We start from the raw sequence: 17,991 nt of genomic DNA on the forward strand, positions 1-17,991 counted from the left end.
GTATAGCTCACCAAGTACAAAGGTATTCCTGCAAAAGCTTTCCTTTTATATAGTAAATTTTCAGTAACCTTATTGGATTGATATTCTGCTTCATCAGAATTAGTCTATTAGTTCACTACCTACAATTTTGTAGAATAAAATACTGATCAAATTTTTTTAAACAATTTTATTTTACTTTATGTCAATGATGCCACACCTATAATCATTAAAGAGACACTGACACCCAGTTTGTCCTGTTTTTCCCCCTTAAATTTGCTTTTTTTGCAGGGGGAACAGTACATTCAAAATATAACATGAACTCTGCAATGATCTTTTCTAATCAATTAAAAAAAAATCAAAGTCATCGGCCCAGCACTAATGAAGAGACTTATCCGGACAAGCCAATTTGTGGGGAAAACAAGGACCAGATTTCAGTTTTAAGTTTCGAGCATTTATTATAAATGGTCAGTTAAAAAAAAAAAGGGGGGGGGAGGAGGGCTTAAAAATTTATGAAAGATACCATGTCTCCTTTTAGGCTTTTAATTTTTAGATCATTCCAATATAAATATTTACAGAAATGAGCACAAAGAATATTTGCTAGAATAAATTCTCACTCATTTTATATAGCATTCCTAAAATGCTTTCAAAGAAGCAGCAGATACTGTATTTTTCATAGTCCATCTAATATACCCAATCTTTTCCTGATCTGGCTTGTTTCTTCCAAATATTCCATGCATGACTGAATGATTGCACCTCTGTCAGAAATGTTTCTTACATTGATTTTTAGCTTTTATATGAATCATGCAGTTGACTATTGCTGACCTACTTAACAGCATGTTGCTTTGGACTTTGTATAAAGAGTTCCTTCCACAACAATGTGAAATTAGTAAACATTAAAGAAAGAAAATTTAATAAAACAAAATATCTATAATTAATTAGACAGCGTCTCAACAAAAGTATTTTTATCAAATGTCTTCAGAATTATGGCAGGCATTTTTTCTGGGGAATACAGCTACAAACTGATGTACTGTGTATACTGTTTGGCATGAAATATTTATACAATAATTTTACATTCCAAAAAAAACAAAAATAAAGACTTAACCATGATAAGGATGCTGTTCTTGAATTTCAAAAAGAACGACCATCTAATTACTGTGTACTAAAGGTTTAGGTCTCCCTATTTTCATACACACTATGTACATACACACATCATGTAAGAAAAATCTAACCTGTACTCTGTAACAATTTTAATTCTATAAAAAAAAAAAAAAAAAAAAAAGAAGAAAAAGATTTTTTTAAAATAAATTTAAGCAGTCTGCTTGCACCTTTTAGTATACCCTGTATGCATGAGCATGAATGAAACTAAAAAGGTGACATTTAAAGTAGTTCAACCAAAAAGAGAAAAATATTCTATGTAGTTTTAAGTTACGGTATATTGTTACATTTACTCATCTTTTCTGTTTGGTAATATTCAATAACTTGTCCAGTAAACATAGCTCCTAGCTCTTTTAATATCCTCTTTTTTCTGTACTGTAAATGTCAAGACAGTTTCAGTAAATTTCTGAGCTCGTTGGTCTTTCGTTTCTTCTTTTAACAGCAAATAGTATGACTCAACGTTGTACTTCACAGTACAGACCTCTCTCATTTTTGGTAGTTTCAGGGTTTAATGGAGCAGCATTGGATTCTCTCTCTTTTCAAACTGATTAACACAGCCAGCACGCGTAGTGCAAAGCATTGCTGTTTAGCATCTCTGAGTGTACAACAGGAAGAAGCAAAAGGTAGCAATAACAACTAAGAACAATGCTAATACAACTATTAGCTGCTGGAACCAGACACAGCGATCAATCTGCTCTTGAAGTCTTCTATTAACCTGTAATAATTGAGTTAGCTGAAAAGAAAAATAGGTTATATGATATTAAACAGCTTTTTAATGAATGAACTCTCCTATCTCTAGTGATTTTAGCTGTAGGTAATTCTGAGAAGCAGTTACAATACTAAATTAGCCAACAGTATATTTTATACGATACACACAAAAAATCTTCAAGAATTCCTCTATCACAGTGTGCTCCCATAATTTGGATCACATCTGTAGAAGATATTATTTCAGAGGTATAAGTAATTCTATCTCGATCTATAGACTGATAGATAGATATGTCTATGTATGTATATAAAAAAATGACACTTTTCTACTAATCGACAGATAGGGACATTTAGCAATTCTACTACTTGAGGTATGTAAGGGTATGTCTACACTACCCGCCGGATTGGCGGGTAGCAATAAATCGATCCCCAATCACTCTGCCGTCGACTCCGGAACTCCACCACGATGAGAGGCAGATGCAAAGTCGACGGGGGAGCAGTGGCCGTCGATACCACGCCACGAGGACGTGAATTAAGTGATTCTAAGTCTATCTAAGATATGTCGACTTCAGCTACGTTATTCTCGTAGCTGAAGTTGCATATCTCAGGGTACATCTACACTACAGCGGGGAGTCGATTTAAGATACGCAAATTCAGCTACGTGAATAGCGTAGCTGAATTCGACGTATTGCAGCCGACTTACCCCGTTGTGAGGACGGCGGCAAAATCGACTTCTGCCGCTTTTTGTTGGCGGCGCTTACTACCACCTCCGCTGGTGGAGTTAGAGCGCCGATTTGGGGATCGATAAATCGATCCCCGAGAGGTCGATTTCTACCCGCCGATTCAGGCGGGTAGTATAGACCAGACCTTAGATTGATCTCCTCCCCCTAGTGTAGACCAGGCCTAATACATATAAAAGGAATGAGAGTAGTGTGTTGGAAGTGGAAAATGTAGCAGAGTTCATATCAAGAATAATTAAAATAATTATGCCACTGTATTTGGTTTACAGTTACTCTGAAGCATTCAATTCCTCCATTGAAAATATTTTCAGTTTGAACTTGTTTTGTACTATTTCATTAAATCTTCTACTGCCATTTATAACAGCAAACTATTAATCATATAATTCTGTTCAATGACCATTTTGTATGAAAGAATACTCTCTTACCTGTAAGTGTAAATCTTCATTGGTTTTTGTAGGAATATTAAATGAATTCTCTTTTAATGTCAGAGTAGAAGGCTTGCTACTTTCTACAACATGACATCTTAACCTGTGAAAAATTAAATGCAGTTTATCAATATTATTATAAAGTCTGTTGTTTTAACTAAAACAAAAAAACATTTAAAGGACAAAAATCCTAAAACACACTATTCGTAACATATTACAGTTCAATTATTTTACCACAGAATGGTTCAATACAACATTCTTATCATAGATATGAGTCTGACCCCAATGAAGTAGACAGGAGATGGATCATGCCCAAAATACCATGGTTACATTGTGACAGCTTTTGAAGTATGAAGGCACAACAGGAACAGAATAATCTCTTACAACAGTATCAAAGGGGTAGCCGTGTTAGTCTGAATCTGTAAAAAGCAACAGAGGGTCCTGTGGACCTAGGGTGACCAGATCAGAGAGGCGAAATATCGGGACGCGGGGGGGGAGGGGGGAGGAGGGAAGGGGGCGGAGCCAAAAAATAAAAAAGCCGGTAGGGAGAAAAAAAAAAAAGCACGAACAAGCGGGAAGCACCTAGGCTGGTGCCGGTAAACAGCGGCCCCCGGGTCCCGGGATGCAACAACCCCCGCCCGGAGCCCGATGCCGCGGAGATGGGCACGGACAGGGGGAGCACCCCCGCCAAGTCCCTGCATTCTTCGGAAAGAGGCGGGGATTTGGGGAGGGATCCAATGGGGCAGTTGAGGGGGTGGGGCCAGGCCGAGGATTTGGGGAGCTATCCAATGGGGGAAGGAGGGGGTGGAGTTGGGGCGAGGGAGGGGGCGCGCGCCAGAGCGGAGGGCAAAAATTGCTTGTTTGTCCAGTGTCCCGACCAAACATTGGTCGGGACGCGGGACAAACGAGCAAATATCGGGACAGTCCCGACAAAATCGGGACGTCTGGTCACCCTATGTGGAACAGACTCCAAAGAGAAACTGCTGAGCTCCAGTTCATTTGCAAATTTGACACCATCAGATCAGGATTAAACAAAGACTGTGAATGGCTTTCCAACTACAGAAGCAGTTTCTCCTCTCTTGGTGTTCACACCTCAACTGCTAGTAGAGCACCTCACCCTCCCTGATTGAACTAACCTCGTTATCTCCATACTGATTTATACCTGCCTCTAGAGATTTCCATTACTTGCATCTGAAGAAGTGAGGTTCTTACCCACGAAAGCTTATGCTCCCAATACTTCTGTTAGTCTTAAAGGTGCCACAGGACCCTCTGTTGCTTCTTACAACAGTGGTTCTCAACCTATTTACCATTGTTGGGTTGGCCACATTTGCAACTCTTTATGTGTTATTTGGGCTGCAGCCACACAATAATATATATATGCACACTACAGGTGTGGCCCTGGGGCTGTCACATGGATGGCAGCTGTATGCTGATTGGGCCGCAAGTTGCCCACAGGCCACAGGTTGAGAACCATTGCCTCAGAATATATCACTTACCTTTATGCTTTTAATCTTACTGTTACATACACAATATAGCTGATTATAACCCAAGATTCAATACTAAAGAAATTTTGTTTCATTTATGTTAAGTATAAAATATTCAGAGAAAGCAGAAACAGAATTTCAAAGCATGCCTAAATATACTTAGTTACCAGCTTCAAGACATCGTTTACAATAACAAGATTAGAAAAAAAGTTACTTGAGAAAAAATAACCAGTGCATGCATTTAATGTCACACATGATATTGAAAATTAAAGCATTTTATAAAAACACAGCAGGAACCAATTTGGAAACATTTAAGCCCATTAGAGAAGAGATGGATGCATTTATTTTCTTGGGGGTGGGGGGGGAGATGAGCTTATCATGAGACTTTCAGTCTTCTTAAGTGAGAAGAATGGAAACACTAAAACTTTTGAGAGAAGAATAAAGCAGAATAAAAAGGACAGAATGCTTTGGAATAACTTGTTTTTGAAAAAACAAAATGCTAACTGGCTTCCTCTGGGAGAGGACTTAGCAAGATGGAGCTATTCATCTGGTCTATAAATATTCAAACAACAATGCATGACTTTAGGTGGGCAATAATGACATGCTCTACTGCACTGGATATAGGTTTCCTTGAAAACGAAAAGGTCAGCACTGTATAAATCTACATGCCACATTCCTGGATCAAGCACATTGCAGAACATCTTGCTTCCTGGTGCATTCATTTGTATTGGTTTATTAGTCAAGTATCCCTTGAAGGCAGTTGTGGCAGCTTTAATAAAGTCAAGCAATTTCTCACTATTGCTCAATGGCCTACCCTAACAAAATAACAGTGTCTAAACAAGAAAGCATTTATTTACATTTTACAAATTCGATGTGCAAATGCACACAGTTTACCTTTCCAGAATGTGTAAACAAAAATGATCTAAAAATTGTGTCATGTTTTCCTATATAGAACTTTATTATTTTCTTTGGGGATTTTGGAAGAATCTACCCTTACACGATTTGTATTTTGAAAAAAAGCAGCTAAAATGTGAGAAATAATCCCACAATTCCTTGAGAAGTGACACTGCTTTTATATTTTCCAGACAGAATAAGTTTATTGAATGACATAGCAACAGAAAATTTACCTAATGGTTGCATTTACGAACTGCTTAATTATCATAAGATATTCTCTTATGAGAATCTATGTATCATTTTGAATTACATGGTTAGGTTCAACATTCACATCTCAAACATATATGAGCTGGAAAAACAGATTTAATTAAACACAAAGAAGCAATTTAGTAAAACATGAATTTCAGTAAAGAGAGGGGAAACATATAATGAAGAGAGATCTTAGTCTGTAATGCCCTAACAAACTTGCCAGTTTTATTGAAGCCAAGTGCTTCCATCCTCCAGACTTTACTTTAATTGCTGTTAACTTTTTCCAACATTCACACTGTAGGATGAAATTTTCCAGCTCTGTTTTCTACTAGAGAATTAATGTTATGAGATATGCTTTTTGTTGTCCTGGTGAAAACTGATTTGGATTTAGCTAAATTCTGAAAGTTCTACGTGGAAGTGTATGTTATGTTACTCATAACATATTTTTTCAAAAATATGTAGAAGAGCAGTTGTTAGTAAAGGTAATTAAGGTGTGCATGAAATAAAGTGGAGTTCTGGAGAAGCTTTGCATCATGGATTAAGATATACGCTCATAAAGTGGGTCTGGTGGCTCTGCAGGAGACATTTCTACCAGTGCATGTCTGATGGGGGAAAAGAGCATTCTAGCGTTGGCTAGAAAATTTCTATATTACCTAATTCTTCTAACTATTTGCTTTTTAGAAAACACCTAAGAAATTATACCACCCTGCCCTCCCTCAAAAAAACCCCCAAAACCCACTATCAAGAGAATGTTGAACTGCAGTTCTAATCTAAAAAGAGATTTTATAAAAATAGCACCTTCTTACTCAGCATATCTACTCTGTCTATGCAGTAACATCTGTTCACTTTTGTTACAAAAATAATTTGTCCTACTGCTGCGTATTCATGTTAACACTTAACAGTGTGAGAGTTCAGTTCTATTACAGTTTATGCATCAATAACAAACTAAGTCCCAATCAATTTTACCTGTAAAACCCACTGCAGGCAATGGGGATGAACAGGGGTCACCAAGAGCATAATTCAACTTGTAGAATCTTTAATACTGGTGATAATGCACAAATACAAGAAATTAGAATACAAAACCCACATAAGAAAGCCTTTAAGCCAATTATATGCTTACCTATGTTCCATCACTTTGTTTCTAGGGACTTCTTTCCAAAACTGAGCTAATTCTGGTACGCCTGCTCCAGAAGCCTGGTCCATTTCTGCTGCCATTATCAGGAAACGGTCCTGCAGGGAAGCGGCAAAACCTACCCTCAACCAAAAAATCCAAAACAATAAATTTAGCAGAGATTGTATGTATACACTAAAACACCACTTCTACCTCTCTAGGAAGGAAATTAAAAAGTAATGTTAGTTACTAAGGAAAATGTGAACTGTGCGGTTTAAGTAAATTTAACAGAACAGCACAAATTCTAGAAAGAGGTGGTTACTCACCTGTAACTGGAAGTTCTTCGAGATGTGTGGTTCCTGTGTGTATGTCACACACGAGTGTGCATGCTCGCCACGCACCTGAGTCCAGAAGTGTTTCTTAGCAGCGTCCATTGACCTGCATGTGCATAGGGAGTCTCCTAGTGGCTCCCAAGACGAGGGTCGACGCCATTCCAGTTTCCCTTTTACCATTACAAAATCCAGTTCAAAGCAGAGGGGATGGAGGGAGGGCAGTGGACTACAGAGAGGGACCACACAACTCAAAGAACCTCCAGTTACAGATAAGTAACCGTCTCTTCTTTGAGTGATGGTCCTTAAGTGTATTCCACACGTGGGTGTCTTGCGAGCAATGATCAACACGGAGCTGGGTGTGAGGATACTAATGGCACTGCGGTCTGTAGTATGGCATTGCCCACGGCCGTGTCTATCACTGCCAATTGTGTTATGGTGTAGTGTGCTGTGAAAGTGTGGACAGAACCCTACCTCACAGCTCGAGAGATGTCTTGCCAGGACACATCTGCCAGTGAGGCTGAGAAGGCAACTTGCGCCCATGTAGAATGAACCACGACCCTGCCTGGAGGAGATAGCTGGAGTGTTTGTAGCATTTGAGGATGCGCTCCAAGACCCATTTGGAGATGGGCTGGGATGAGAGGGCTTGTGTTTGACCTTATGGCAATGGCCACCAATAGTTTAAGTGATTTTTGAAATGGTCCAGTACTGTGGAGGGACACCAGTGTGCATCAGACATCAAGGGAGTGCGGGGCCTTGTCAGTGGGGAGGCGTGTGGCTTCGGGCAGAATACTGGCAAGTGGATGGACTGATTGAGGTGGAACTCAGATACCCTGTTTCCCCGAAAATAAGACAGTGTCTTATATTAATTTTTGCTCCCAAAGATGCGCTAGGTCTTATTTTCAGGGGATGTCTTATTTTTCAGAAATGAAAAATGCCTTATTATCGGTGGATGCCTTATTATCGGGGAGGTCTTATTATCGGGGGGATGCCTTATATTACAACGAGAGGCAAAACTGTAAGTAGGCCTTATTTTCGGAGGATGTCTTATTTTCGGGGAAACAGGGTACCACTTTTAGAAGGAATTGGGGTGCAGCCGTAAGGACATCTTGTCCTTGTGGAATATCTTGTGTGTGTGTGGGGGGGTGTCTGCTATCATGGCTGCAAACTCATTGACTTGTCTGGTCAGGTTATGGCTACCAAGAATGCCACTTTCATTGAGAAGTGGGAGAAAGAGTATGTGGCCATTGGTTCAAAGGGTGGTCTTGTGAGGGCAAAGAGAATGAGATTAAGGGCACATGAGGGTGTGGGCTTCAACACTAGTGGAAAGGTGCTGAATAATCCTTTCATGAAGTGGACAGTGATACAGTGCATAAACACAGAGGGATGAGTGGTGTTGGCATGCCGGTGAGTGTTCCAGATGTTTGGGTGTCCGGGTGACCGTCGGTACCATTGGATCCCATTGGTGCCTGGCCTTGCCTTGCATATGGGGTATCTTGGGTGCTGATCCAGCCGGATCTACACATGACATCTTCCCCGACTCGGCTTGAGTTGGAAACACTGAGCTTGGGAGCAGTCCTTTGCAGAGACCTGGTTCTTGTGCTTGTCAGAGCTTTTTGCCCTTATATCAGGATTTGTCCTTAGCCTATGGAGCTCTGAGGCAGGCACTGTGGCTGGTGGGGCACTCACTGCCGATGGTAGCCGTTGTACCAGGTGTGTGTGCGTGTGGGGGCCTCCTGGGCCGGGATCTCAGTGAGCCTGGGGCTGCATGGCCTCCTCCATAAGAAATTCATAAGGTTCAGAAAAGGGCAACTAAAATGATTAAGGGTTTGGAATGGGTCCCATATGAGGAGAGATTGAAGAGGCTAGGACTCTTCAGCTTGGAAAAGAGGAGACTAAGGGGGATATGATAGAGGTATATAAAATCATGAGTGATGTGGAGAAAGTGGATTAGGAAAAGTTATTTACTTATTCCCATAATACAAGAACTAGGGGTCATCACATGAAATTAATAGGCAGCAGGTTTAAAACAAATAAAAGGAAGTTCTTCTTCACGCATTGCACAGTCAACTTGTGGAACTCCTTCCCTGGGGAGGTTGTGAAGGCTAGGACTATAACAGAGTTTAAAAGAGAACTGGATAAATTCATGGTGGTTAAGCCCATTAATGGCTATTAGCCAGGACAGGTAAGGAATGGTCCCCCTAGCCTCTGTCAGAGGGTGGAGATGGATGGCAGGAGAGAGATCACTTGATCATTGCCTGTTAGGTTCGCTCCCTCTGGGGCACCTGGCATTGGCCATTGTCGGCAGACAGGATACTGGGCTAGATGGACCTTTGGTCTGACCCGGTAGGGCCTTTTTTATGTTCTTATATTTGCGGAGGCGGAGCTTGTGGGCTTCCTGGTCCTGGGCAGGAAGGACTTACAGACAGCACAGCATGCTACGGTGTGTGCCTCATCCAGGCAGTAGAGACTCGACACTCACACAGATGGAGTGTGGGTAGGAGACACAGTTTTTGAAGCCTGGGATCCTGGGGATAGTCCCCAAGGCAGGGTGGAGGGGGATGCGGTTCCTAAACAGGGAAGAGAACTACTATATTAACTACACTACATAAGAACATAAGAATGGCCATACTGGGTCAGACCAAAGGTCCATCTAGCCCAGTATCCAGCTTTCCGACAGTGGCCAATGCCAGGTGCCCCAGAGGGAATGAACAGAACAGGTAATCATCAAGTGATCCAACCTCGGTCGCCTATTCTCAGCTTATGGCAAACAGGCTAGGGACTCCACCCCTGCCCATCCTGGCTAATAATCATTGATGGACCTATCCTCCATGAATATATCTAGTTCTTTTTTGAACCCTGTTATAGTCTTGGCCTTTACAACATCCTCTGGCAAAGAGTTCCACAGGCTGACTGTATGTTGTGTGAAAAAATACTTCCTTTTGTTTGTTTTAAACCTGCTGACTATTAATTTCATTTGGTGATCCCTAGTTCGTGTTATGAGAAGGAGTAAATAACACTTTCTTATTTACTTTCTCCACACCTCTCTCTGATTTTATAAACCTCAATCATATCCCTTCCTTAGTCGCCTCTTTTCCAAGCTGAAAATTCCCAGTCTTATTAATGTCTCCTCATATGGAAGCCGTTCCACACCCCTAATAATTTTTTTTTGCCCTTTTCTGAACCTTTTCCAATTCTAATACATCTTTTGAGATGGGGCAACCACATCTGCACACAGTATTCAAGATGTATGCCCACAATGGATTTATAGAGCGGCAATATGATCTTTTCTGTCTTATTAACTATCCCTTTCTTAATGATTCCCAACATTCTGTTCGCTTTTTTGACTGCTGCTGCACATTGAGTGGATGTTTTCAGAGAACTATCCACAATGACTCCAAGATCTCTTTCTTGAGTGGTAACAGCTAATTCAGACCCCATCATTTTATATGTATAGTTGGGATGTTTTCCAGTGTGCATTACTTGCATTTATCAAGATTATATATGGAGATATACCTATCTCATAGAACTGGAAGGGACCTTGAAAGGTCATTGAGTCCAGTCCCCACTTCCTTCACTAGCAGGACCAAGTACCAGATCCCTAAATGGCCTCCTCAAGGATTGAATTTATAACCCTGGGTTGAGCAGGCCAATGCTCAAACCACTGAGCTATTCCTCCCCCCTGAACATTGAATTTTATCTGCTATTTTCTTGACCGGTCACCCAGTTTTGTGATACCTCTTTGCAGTCTCCTTGGGACTTAACTATCTTAAATAGTTTTGTATCATCTGCAAATTTTGCCACCTCACTGTTTACCCCTTTTCCCAGATCATTTATGAATATCTTGAACAGTACAGACCCCTGGGGGGACACCATTATTTACCTCTCTCCATTCTGAAAACTGACCATTTATTCCTATCCTTTGTTTCCTATCTTTTAACCAGTTACCAATCCATGAGAGGACCTTCCCTCTTATCCCATGACAGCTTATTTTGCGTAAGAGCCTTTGGTGAGGCACCTTGTCTCAGGCTTTCTGAAAATCTAAGTACACTATATCCTCTGAATCCCCCTTGTCCACATGCTTGTTGACCCCCTCAAAGAATTCTAGTAGATTGGTGAGGCATGATTTCCCTTTACAAAAACCATGTTGACTCTTCCCCAACAAATCATGTTCATCTATATGTCTGACAATTTTGTTCTTCACGTCAGGCTCACCAGCTTGTAATTGCTGGGATCACCTCTGGAGCCCTTTTTAAAAATTGGTGTCACATTAGCTATCCTCCAGTCATTTGGTACAGAAGTTGATTTAAATGATATGTTACAAACTACAGTTAGTAAGTGTGCAATTTCATATTTGAGTTCCTTCAGAACTCTTGGGTGAATATCATCTGGTCCTGGTGACTTAGTATTGTTTAGCTTATCAATTTGTTCCAAAACCTCCTCTAATGACACCTCAATCTGAGTCAGTTCCTCAGATTTTTCACCTAAAAAGAATGTCTTAGGTTTGGGAATCTCCCTCACATCCTTAGCCGTGAGGACCAATGCAAAGAAATCATTTAGTTTCTCCGCAATGGCCTTATCGTCCTTGAGTGCTCCTTTAGTATCTTGATTGTCCAGTGGCTCCACTGGTTGTTTAGCAGGCTTCCTACTTCTCATGTACTTAAAAAAAAATTTTGCTATCACTTTTTGAGTCTTTGGCTAGCTGTTCTTTTTTTGGCCTTCCTAATTATATTTTTACACTTCATTTGTCAGAGTTTATGCTCCTTTCTATTTTCCTCACTAGGATTTAAACTTCCATTTTTTAAAGGATGCCTTTTTGCCTCTCACTGCTTCTTTTACTTTGTTGTTTAGCCATGGTGGCACTTTTTTGGTTCTCTTACTATGTTTTTTAATTTGGGGGTACATATTTAAGTTGAGCCTCTACTATGGTTTCTTAAAAAAGCTTCCATGCAGCTTGCAGGGATTTCACTTTTGGCGCTGTACCTTTTAATTTCTGTTTTACTAACTTGCTTATTATTGTGTAGTCCCCCTTTCTGAAATTAAATGCTACAGTGTTGGGCTGCTGTGGTGTTTTCCCTGCCACAGGGATGTTGAATTTAATTATATTATGGTCACTATTACCAAGCAGTCCAGCTATATTCACCTCTTGGACCAGATCCTGTGCTCCACTTAGGACTAAATCAAGAATTGCCTCGCCTCTTGTGGATTCCAGAACTAGCTTCTCCAAGAAGCAGTCACTTAAGGTGTGATGAAACTTTATTTTTGCATCCCGTCCTGAGGGGACATATACCGAGTCAATATGGGGATAGTTGAAATTCCCCATTCCTGATACTTGTCCCCATTATTATTGTTTTTTATTTTTATAGCCTCTCTAATCTCCCTGAGTATTTCACAGTCACTATCACCATCCTGGTCAGGTCGGTAATAGGTCCCTACTGCTATATTCTTATTATTAGAGCATGGAATCACTATCCATAGAGGTTGTATGGTACAGTTTGGTTCATTTAAGATTTTTACTTCATTTGATTCTACGCTTTCTTTCACATAGTGCCACTCCGCTACCAGCATGACCTGTTCTGTCCTTCTGATATATTTTGTACACTGGTATTACTGTGTCCCATTGATTATCCTCATTCCACCAAGTTTCTGTGATGCCTATTATACCAATATCTTCATTTAATATGAGGCACTCTGGTTCACCCATCTTATTATTTAGACTTCTTTAGCATTTGTATAAAAGCTCTTTAAAAACTTGTCACTTTTTAGCTGTCTGACATTACCTGATGTAATTGAATGGAACTCTTTTTCATATGACTGTTTCTCATCAGATCCTACCCGTATTTTATCATCTTCAATCCTCTACTCCTTACTAGGACATAGAGAATCTTCATTAATAGATACTCCCCTAAGGGATGTCTTCCTGAGTAGCCCCACCCCCGGTTAAGGGTTGTTGGGTGCTAAAGAGCTTGGAGATCAAAGCCTCATTAAGCAGCTCTCAGCCTTGCCTAGTACTACAAGTTAACTTATCTACCTATACTAATGAAATTATTTACATACTATATACAAAGTAAAATCACTCTCTTAGGACTGGTCTACACTACGGGTTTAGGTCGACTTTAGCAGCGTTAAACCGAATTAAGCCTGGACACGTCCACACAACGAAGCCCTTTCTTTCGACTTAAAGGGTCCTTTAAACCGGTTTCTTTACACCACCTCCGACGAGGGGATTAGCGATAAAACCGGCCTTTGCGGGTCGGAATTGGGGTAGTGTGGACGGAATTAGACGTTATTGGCCTCCGGGAGCTATCCCACAGTGCTTCATTGTGACCGCTCTGGACAGCACTCTCAACTCAGATGCACTGACCAGGTAGACAGGAAAAGACCCGCGAATGTTTGAATTTCATTTCCTGTTTGCCCAGCGTGGAGAGCACAGGTGACCACGCAGAGCTCATCAGCACAGGTAACCGTGATGGAGTCCCAGGATTGCAAAAGAGCTCCAGCATGGACCGAACGGGAGGTACGAGATCTGCTCGCCATATGGGGAGATAAAGCAGTGATAGCTGAACTCCGTAGCAGTAAAAGAAATGGAAAAGTATTAGAAAAGATCTCCAAGGCCATGAAGGACCGAGGCCATAACAGGGACACACAGCAGTGCCGCGTGAAAATTAAGGAGCTACGGCAAGCTTACCACAAAGCCAGAGAAGCAAACGGAAGGTCCGGGGCAGAGCCGCAAACTTGCCGCTACTACGCGGAGCTGCATGTGATCCTAAGGGGTGCAGCCACCACTACCCCAACCGTGTGCTATGACTCTCTCACTGGAGAAACACACAGGGAAGACGGTTCGGGGAACGAGGAAGAGGACGATGGAGGTACTGTAGGTAGCTCACAGCAGCAAGGAAGCGGAGAAACCGGTTTCCCCAACAGCCAGGATATGTTTGTGACCCTGGACCTGGAACCAGTAACCCCCGAACTCACCCAAGACCCTCAGGGCACACAGGAGACCTCTGGTGAGTGTAACTTTGTAAATATTTGTAAACATTACCAAAAAAAGCAAGCGTGTTTAATGATTAATTTGCCCTGGCAATCGCGGCCAGTACATCTACTGGAAAAGTCTGTTAACGTGTATGGGGATGGAGCGGAAATCCTCCAGGGACATCTCCAGAAAGCTCTCCTGGTTGAAATGGGGTGATTTTATTAAGGGGACATTCAGAGGCGCCCGTTCCTGCTCTTCTGACCAGAAATGTTCCCCGCTGTTAACCACGCGGTGGGGGGAGGGGTGAAGTGATCATCCCAGAGAATCGTTTGTGTGTGTGGGGGGGGTGGTTTACTTGTGTTTGTGCCGCATGTTAACCGGGAAACCGCAGCCCCTCCTTTTACATTGAAACCCCATTTTAAATGGACAACCCAATTCATCCTTGATATGGGAAATGCGCTGCTGTTTGCAACCTTTCCCGCATGTTAAGAAGGTTAAAAAAGCCAAAACACTGTGGCCTACCATGACTGCCTGCAAGCCGAAATATGCGACCTTGTAATGAAAGAGTGTACCCATTGTTCTCTAAAATGTGTCTTTTTTAACCACCTCTCCCTTCTCCTCCACCAGCTGCAAATGTTTCTCCTTCGCAGAGGCTCGTGAACATTAGAAAGAGAAAACGTAGGACGAGGGACGATATGTTCACGGAGCTGCAGATGTCCTCCCACGCTGATAGAGCACAGCAGAATGCGTGGAGGCAGTCAATGTCGGAGATGAGAAAAGCCCAATATGAACGAGAGGAGAGGTGGCGGGCTGAATCGCGGGATGAACAGAGCAAGTGGCGGGCTGAAGACGATAGGTGGCGTCAGCTTGCAGACAGACGGCAAGAGGCAATGCTCCGTCTGCTGGAGCATCAAACTGATATGCTCGAGCGTATGGTTGAGTTGCAGGAAAGGCAGCAGGAGCAGAGACCGCCGCTACAGCCCCTGTGTAACCAACAGCCCTCCTCCCCAAGTTCCATAGCCTCCTCACCCAGACGCCCAAGAACATGGTGGGGGGGCCTCCGTCCACCCAGTCACTCCACCCCAGATGATCGCCCAAGCATCAGAAGGCTGGCCTTCAATAAGAGTTAAAGTTTTAAAATGCAGTGTGTCCTTTTCCATCCCTCCTCCCCCACCCATCCCAGGCTACCTTGGCAATTATCCCCCTACTTCTGTGAGGAACTAATAAAGAATGCATGAATGTGAAAAAACAATGACTTTATTGCCTCTGCAAGTGGTGCTCGAATTGGGGAGGGGAGAGTGGGGTGGGGCGGTTGGTTTACAGGGAAGTAGAGTGAACTGGGTCGGGGGGGGGAGGGGTTGGAGGGTTCATCAAGGAGAAACAAACAGAAGTTTCACACAGTAGCCTGGCCAGTCACAAAACTCGTTTTCAAAGCTTCTCTGATGCGCACCGCGCCCTGCTGTGCTCCTCTAACCGCCCTGGTGTCTGGCTGCGCGTAATCAGCGGCCAGGCGAGTTGCCTCAACCTCCCACCCCACCATAAAGGTCTCCCCCTTACTCTCACAGATATTGTGGAGCGCACAGCAAGCAGCAATAACAATGGGGATATTCTTTTCACTGAGGTCTGAGCGAGTCAGTAAGCTGCGCCAGCGCGCTTTTAAACGTCCAAATGCACATTCCACCACCATTTGGCACTTGCTCAGCCTGTAGTTGAACAGGTCCTGACTCCTGTCCAGGCTGCCTGTGTACGGCTTCATGAGCCATGGCATTAAGGGGTAGGCTGGGTCCCCAAGGATCACGATAGGCATTTCAACATCCCCAATGGTCACTTTCTGGTCCGGGAAGAAAGTCCCTTCCTCCAGCTTTCGAAACAGAGCAGAGTTCCTGAAGACGCGAGCATCATGTACCTTTCCCGGCCATCCCACGTTGATGTTGGTGAAACGTCCCTTGTGATCCACCAGGGCTTGCAGCAGCATTGAAAAGTACCCCTTGCGGTTTACGTAGTTGGTGGCTTGGTGCTCCGGTGACAAGATAGGGATATGGGTTCCGTCTATGGCCCCGCCACAGTTTGGGAATCCCATTTCAGCAAAACCATCCACTATTGACTGCACGTTGCCCAGAGTCACTACCCTTGATATCACCAGGTCTTTCATTGCCCTGGCAAATTGGATCACAGCAGCCCCCACCGTAGATTTGCCCACTCCAAATTGATTCCCGACTGACCGGTAGCTGTCTGGCGTTGCAAGCTTCCACAGGGCTATCGCCACTCGCTTCTCAACTGTGAGGGCTGCTCTCATCTTGGTATCCTGGCGTTTCAGGGCAGGGGAAAGCAAGTCACAAAGTTCCATGAAAGTGCCCTTACGCATGCAAAAGTTTCGCAGCCACTGGGAATCGTCCCATACCTGCAGCACGATGCGGTCCCACCAGTCTGTGCTTGTTTCCCGGGCCCAGAATCGGCGTTCCACGGCATGAACCTGCCCCAGTGACACCATGATTTCCACATTGCTGGGGCCTGTGCCTTGTGAGAGGTCTATGTCCATGTCAATTTCCTCATCATTCTCGTCGCCGCGCTGCAATTGCCTCCTCGGCTGGTCCGGGTTTCGCCTTGGCATGTCCTGGCTCTGCATATACTCCAGGACAATGCGCGTGGTATTCATAGTGCTCATAATTGCTGCGGTGATCTGAGCGGGCTCCATGATCCCAGTGCTAGCTATGGCGCCTGGTCAGAAAAAAGGCGCGAAAGTAGTATCTGATGGACCAGGAGAAGGAGGGAGGGCGGGAGGGCCGAGTGACGACATGGCGTACAGGTACAGGAACAGGGAATTAAAATCAAGAAAGGTGGCTGTGCATCAGGGAGAAACACAAACAACTGTCACACAGAATGGTCCCCCCAAAGATTAAACTGAAAACCCTGGGCTTAGCAGGCCATTGATTTCACGGAGGGAGGGGAAGCAAATGAATACAGAACAAATCTATTTTTTACATCTTAAGCTGGCAGCCGACGGTGCAGCATGAGTGATAGCCTCTCCAGTACGATGATGACGGATACCAATCATAAAATACCATCATCTGCCAAAAGGCAAGGGGCTGCTGCTGTGTAGCAATGCAGCCCCACGTCTGCCAGCCCCACGTCCGCCAGCACCCAGCATCGCCCTCGGCCTCTTCTGGGTGCTTAGCTGACAATACTGGGCAATTGGCAGGAAATAGTATATTACGACTGGTAGCCATCATCATCGAAACAGTAGCATGTCTGCCCAGGTGGCCATGATTGACAGCCACTCCAGTACGACGACGATGGGTACCAGTCATAATATACCATCGCTTGGCAAGGGGCTGGTGCAATGCAGCCCTACGGCTGCCAGCCCCACTGCTATCACTCATGCTACACCGTCTACCGCCAAAAGGCAGTTAGCAGCTGCTGCTGTGTAGCAATGCAGTCCCACGTCTGCCGGCACCCAGAGGACATATGGTGATGGTGAGCTCAGCTGAGCTGAGCGGGCTCCATGCTTGCCGTGGTATGTTGTCTGCACAGGTAACCCAGGTAAAAAGGCGCGAATCTATTGTCTGCCATTGCTGTGACGAGGGGGGAGGGGCCTGACGACATGTACCCAGAACCGCCCGCAACACTGTTTTGCATCATCCGGGCATTGGGATCTCAACCCAGAATTCAAAGAAAAGGCGCGAACCGCTTCTCGGCTCTCTGAGCTGTGGCGCAAACGTAGTATCTGACGGACTAGGGGAAGGAGGGAGGGCGGGCCGAGTGACGACATGGCGTACAGGCACAGGTAATTAAAATCAAGAACGGTGGCTGTGCATCAGGGAGAGACACAAACAACTGTCACACAGAATGGTCCACCCAAAGATTAAACTGAAAACCCTGGGTTTAGCAGGCCGTTGATTTGACGGAGGGAGGGGGAAGCAAATGAATACAGAGCAAATCTATTTTTT

The 17,991-nt window shown here is 43.6% G+C and overlaps 1 protein-coding gene across 5 annotated transcripts in view; it reads right to left on the reverse strand.

Moving 5' to 3' along the window:
* Positions 1 to 17,991, reverse strand: part of MOSPD2 (motile sperm domain containing 2) — a 109,660-nt gene that overhangs the window by 42,950 nt on the left and 48,719 nt on the right. For 3 of the 5 annotated variants that reach the window (XM_054007375.1, XM_054007372.1, XM_054007397.1), the window contains 3 exons: positions 6,752 to 6,881; positions 3,005 to 3,107; positions 927 to 1,867 (listed from right to left, as the gene is read on the reverse strand). In XM_054007375.1, the coding sequence (XP_053863350.1) occupies positions 1,721 to 1,867; positions 3,005 to 3,107; positions 6,752 to 6,881 (380 nt within the window). In that variant the 3' untranslated portion in view covers positions 927 to 1,720. Of the gene's footprint in view, positions 1 to 926; positions 1,868 to 3,004; positions 3,108 to 6,751; positions 6,882 to 17,991 lie in introns of those variants that run through there. The other 2 variants (XR_008442633.1, XM_054007388.1) reach the window with 2 other exon arrangements.

The sequence above is a fragment of the Malaclemys terrapin genome, chromosome 1 (genome assembly GCF_027887155.1).
Source record: "Malaclemys terrapin pileata isolate rMalTer1 chromosome 1, rMalTer1.hap1, whole genome shotgun sequence".
Taxonomy (NCBI): Eukaryota; Metazoa; Chordata; order Testudines; family Emydidae; genus Malaclemys; species Malaclemys terrapin.